The sequence below is a fragment of the Dipteris shenzhenensis genome, chromosome 22, assembly GCF_047967505.1.
Source record: "Dipteris shenzhenensis isolate YYH24624 ecotype China chromosome 22, Dip_SZ_1.0, whole genome shotgun sequence".
NCBI lineage: Eukaryota > Viridiplantae > Streptophyta > Polypodiopsida > Gleicheniales > Dipteridaceae > Dipteris > Dipteris shenzhenensis.
In genome coordinates, this window is record NC_141617.1 from 15,473,243 (window position 1) to 15,476,924 (window position 3,682).

At 46.0% G+C, this 3,682-nt stretch overlaps 1 protein-coding gene across 1 annotated transcript; it reads right to left on the bottom strand.

Moving 5' to 3' along the window:
• Positions 1-266: 266 nt before the first annotated feature.
• Positions 267-3,422, bottom strand: LOC147887794 (pentatricopeptide repeat-containing protein At1g11290, chloroplastic-like). The gene has a single exon (XM_087393095.1). It carries the CDS (start codon positions 3,346-3,348, stop codon positions 1,336-1,338), a length of 2,013 nt encoding a protein of 670 aa, XP_087249221.1. The 5' UTR covers positions 3,349-3,422; the 3' UTR covers positions 267-1,335.
• Between the last annotated feature and the right edge of the window lie 260 nt (positions 3,423-3,682).

A 3,682-nucleotide genomic window follows, 5' to 3' on the forward strand; every position in this document is an offset into this window, starting at 1 on the left:
ATTATATTTGAGTGGGTGGCCTATATCTTCCTGGAATCTCAGCTTCGAGTACTCTCCCACCTGTCTCAATCTTGCAAGATGATTCTGAACTTTTCTGGGGGCTCAAGTACTACTGACTGTGTTGCAAAAGCAGGAAATACCTTTCGATGTCTCCTGATATAAGGTTTGAACAGTGTCTTGACATATTTTGCAAACCTAAACAACAAGACTTCATGATACCAAAGCTCATAGCATATGCTACTTCAATTGCACAATTTTGCCAACAATCTGCAAATACACAAAATCCATAATTAATACAATGGAAATTATTAGCATCCCTTACAACCCTTCATGTGCAAATTATTGGTGGATGTCTGACTGATCTTTGCTTACGTGCTACTTTTGGGCTTCAGCATGCCCCCAGAGACAGTTCAATCCTCAGAAATCTCAGGGTGTAGCGTGGTGATCGGTACAATGTTGACACACAAACATGTGTTTTATGATATCAGGGGTGTGCTGAAAACCCAAAAGATGCAGTAGGATTTTTTATCTGAACTATCTTAAACTGTGCACATGTTCTTGTAAGAGACCCACTTTTATTCATTTGGCGACTCGATATCTGCAGTTCTGTACAAATCTCCTATCTTCTAAGGGTATGGCTTATCATAATCAATGAGACTTATGCACTCTGCCCTGGACAGCGACCAAGAAGCAACTTCCGAAACCCTCCTCTATGTCTCATCTGCATCTCCCCCCAAGCTGCAGTATAGATAGCATAAAAATGATGCCAGCAGTTCAAGGATTTACTTCACCTCACAGAGATGCTTTCCAGCACATCTATTTCCAAGTCAACCCAAAAAACTGCATGTCAGCTTTCCTGTGATCAAAGCAATTCACATCTTTCACCACCCTTTCATGAGTAACTTTAATATAAATGTGATGGTATATTGACCACCATAATCTGCCCAATGCTGCTTTATGCTAACAAAATAGTACCACATGGGGCATGCTAATAACCAAAAGTGACTTTTAAAACTTGTTGCTGTGTGTATCATTACTGTTGCATCTTCCCCCTACCAGCCGTAGTACTAACATAGTGCAGCACTTACAGCCTTCAACCGAAGGAGATGCTTTGGTTATGGTAGCACGACAATCATGACATGCCCCAGGTCTCAAACAACATCCTTGAACCGGACTACTTATGACTTTCATATCAATGCCCTCTTTGTGTGGGTCCAGTTGAACAAAACCCAGACGTAAGATCACATTGGAACTCGATTGCAGCCTCATTAAACCCCGTCCCTCATTCTCCTTATCCCATAACCTGCATCCTTCCCCTGCCAGCTGCAGTATATATTAGGTAGCACAAGAAGTATAAATATCAGGATTCAATTCAAACAAATGTTTTGCAACATGTTCTCCTCTCCTTGCATCAGCTTGATACCTGCAGGCACCAAGGAAAGCCGTAAGGGCCTCAACGTTAGGTGGGAATGGCATGTTGTCTATCAGATGTTCAGCCTCATCCATGAGTCCAGCCCTCCCAAGCAGATCAATCATGCATGCATAGTGATTCACAGTAGGTGAGAGATGATAATTCCGACTCATAGAGGTGAAAAATTGGTATCCTTCACCAACCAATCCTGCATGATCACACGCAACAAGAATGCTGAGAAAAGTGATGTGATCTGGTGTAACTCCTCCTTTATGCATTTTTGAAAAAAGTTCGAGAGCTGCCTTGGCCTGCCCATGCTGAGCATAAATTGCAATAATTGTCGTCCACGAAATGACATTCCGGTTAGGCATATGGATAAAAGTCGTTTGTGCATCCTCCAGGCTGCCACACTTGCCATACATGTTAATAAGGGCGTTTCCCACAACAATATTGCCCTCAACTCCTCTGTTCTGCACAAGGGAATGCATAAGCTTGCCTTCAGCTAGAGATACCTGGCTGGCACATGCATCAAGCATGGTGACAAAGGTGACCTCATCTGGCATAAGTCTGTCATGTTGCTGCTGCAATTCCTCAAAGAGCTGAAAGATCTCTTTTCCACACCCATGCTGGGCATAGACTGCAATCATGGTATTCCACAGAACAATGTCCCGCTCCAAGATCATGTCAAAAACCCTCTTTGCATCCTTCGGGCTGCCAGACTTACCGTACATGTTTACAAGAGCACTTCCTACAGCAATATCGGATGCATAGCCCGTGTTCAGAATACACATATGCATACGCTTGCATTCAGCTAGAGTCGCCTGTATGCCATATGCAGCAAGAACGCTAATGAACGTGACTTTATCAGGCATGACTCCTTCCCCTTGCATCTGCTCAAAAAGCCAGAGGACCTCCTGGCTGCGCCCATGCTCCCTGTACACATCAATCGTAGCAGTCCATGAGACCACATCCCGCTTGGGCATGTTATCAAACATCCGTCGTGTATCCTCCAAGCTTCCACCCTTGCTGTACATGTTGACAAGGGCATTCCCCACCACAAGGTCCGACTCTAGTCCGCTCTCTAGAATGAGCGCGTGCACTCGCTTGCCGTCAGCTAGCATTTCCAGACTGGCAAATGCAGCAAGTATGTTTACGAAGGTAACTTTGTCTGGTGTCACTCCTTCCCGTTGCATTTGGTCAAGGAGACGGAGGGGTTCCTTGTTCTCTCTGTGCTGGATATACACAGCAATCATGACGGTCCAAGACACTACATTACGTTCAGACATTTTGTCAAATAACTGCCGGGCATCTTCGACGCTGCCACACTTGCCATACATGCTAACAAGAGCAGTGCCCAGAACTACATCCAAATCGAATTCGCTGCCTGCAATGCGGGCATGTGTGCGCTTGCCACAAGGGAATGCTGTGCGGGTGGTGTAAGCAGCAAGCAGAGTGACAAAGGTGACCTTAGTGGGCATGACTGCTTCCTGAAGCATTTGATGGAAGAGTTGGAGACCCTTCTGGACCTGTTGGTGCCGGATGTACTCGCCCACAAGGAAGTTGAAAGAGAATACGTTACGTTGAGGCATATAAGCAAACAATGCCAGTGAATCCTCCAGAGAGCCACACTTGCCATACATCAGAACAAGCTGGCTTCCTAAGAACAAGCTCTCATCAAGTCCAGCCTTGATGATATGTTGATGGATGCGGTAGCCATGAGGCAAAGCTCCTGCGATGCTGCAAGACCGCAAGAGCGAATCATAATGAGCAAAATCGGTAGGAAGGCAAACATTTTTGGAGCATTTGTGTTGCTGCTGATTGCCTTCCATTGCAGGCAAGAGCTGTCTAGGAACCCATCTGTGATCCATGCTTGATTTTGATTTGTGAGCAACCATGGAGGGAATAAGGGAAAGACTACTAGTAGCTTTGGGCGCCATGAAGGCAAAGGCAAGAAGCCCTGAGCTCGAGGAACCATTCTGCCCACCAAAGAGTTGGAGCAGAAAGGGCAAAAGAGGGGAACAAAGGAGGCAACAAGGAGAGTTCAACGCACAAGATGTATTTTAATAGTCCTAGGCTCAATGCGCTCCTGCCCTGCACTGACGACTGTTGCAGATGTGATGGCTGCATGGACGTGTGGCGGAATGTCATTGGCTCGGCTCATTGCCCCAAATTTCAACCCCTTTGAGCACTTACGTGCTCAAGCAAATGGGCCATGCCCTTCTGAGACCAATATGGCCACCAAAGCCCAAACATGCACTTGCACCCAACGTT

Excerpts from the sequence above, each read along its gene's own strand:
- LOC147887794 (XM_087393095.1), bottom strand. The coding sequence starts at position 3,348 with ATGGCGCCCAAAGCTACTAGTAGTCTTTCCCTTATTCCCTCCATGGTT.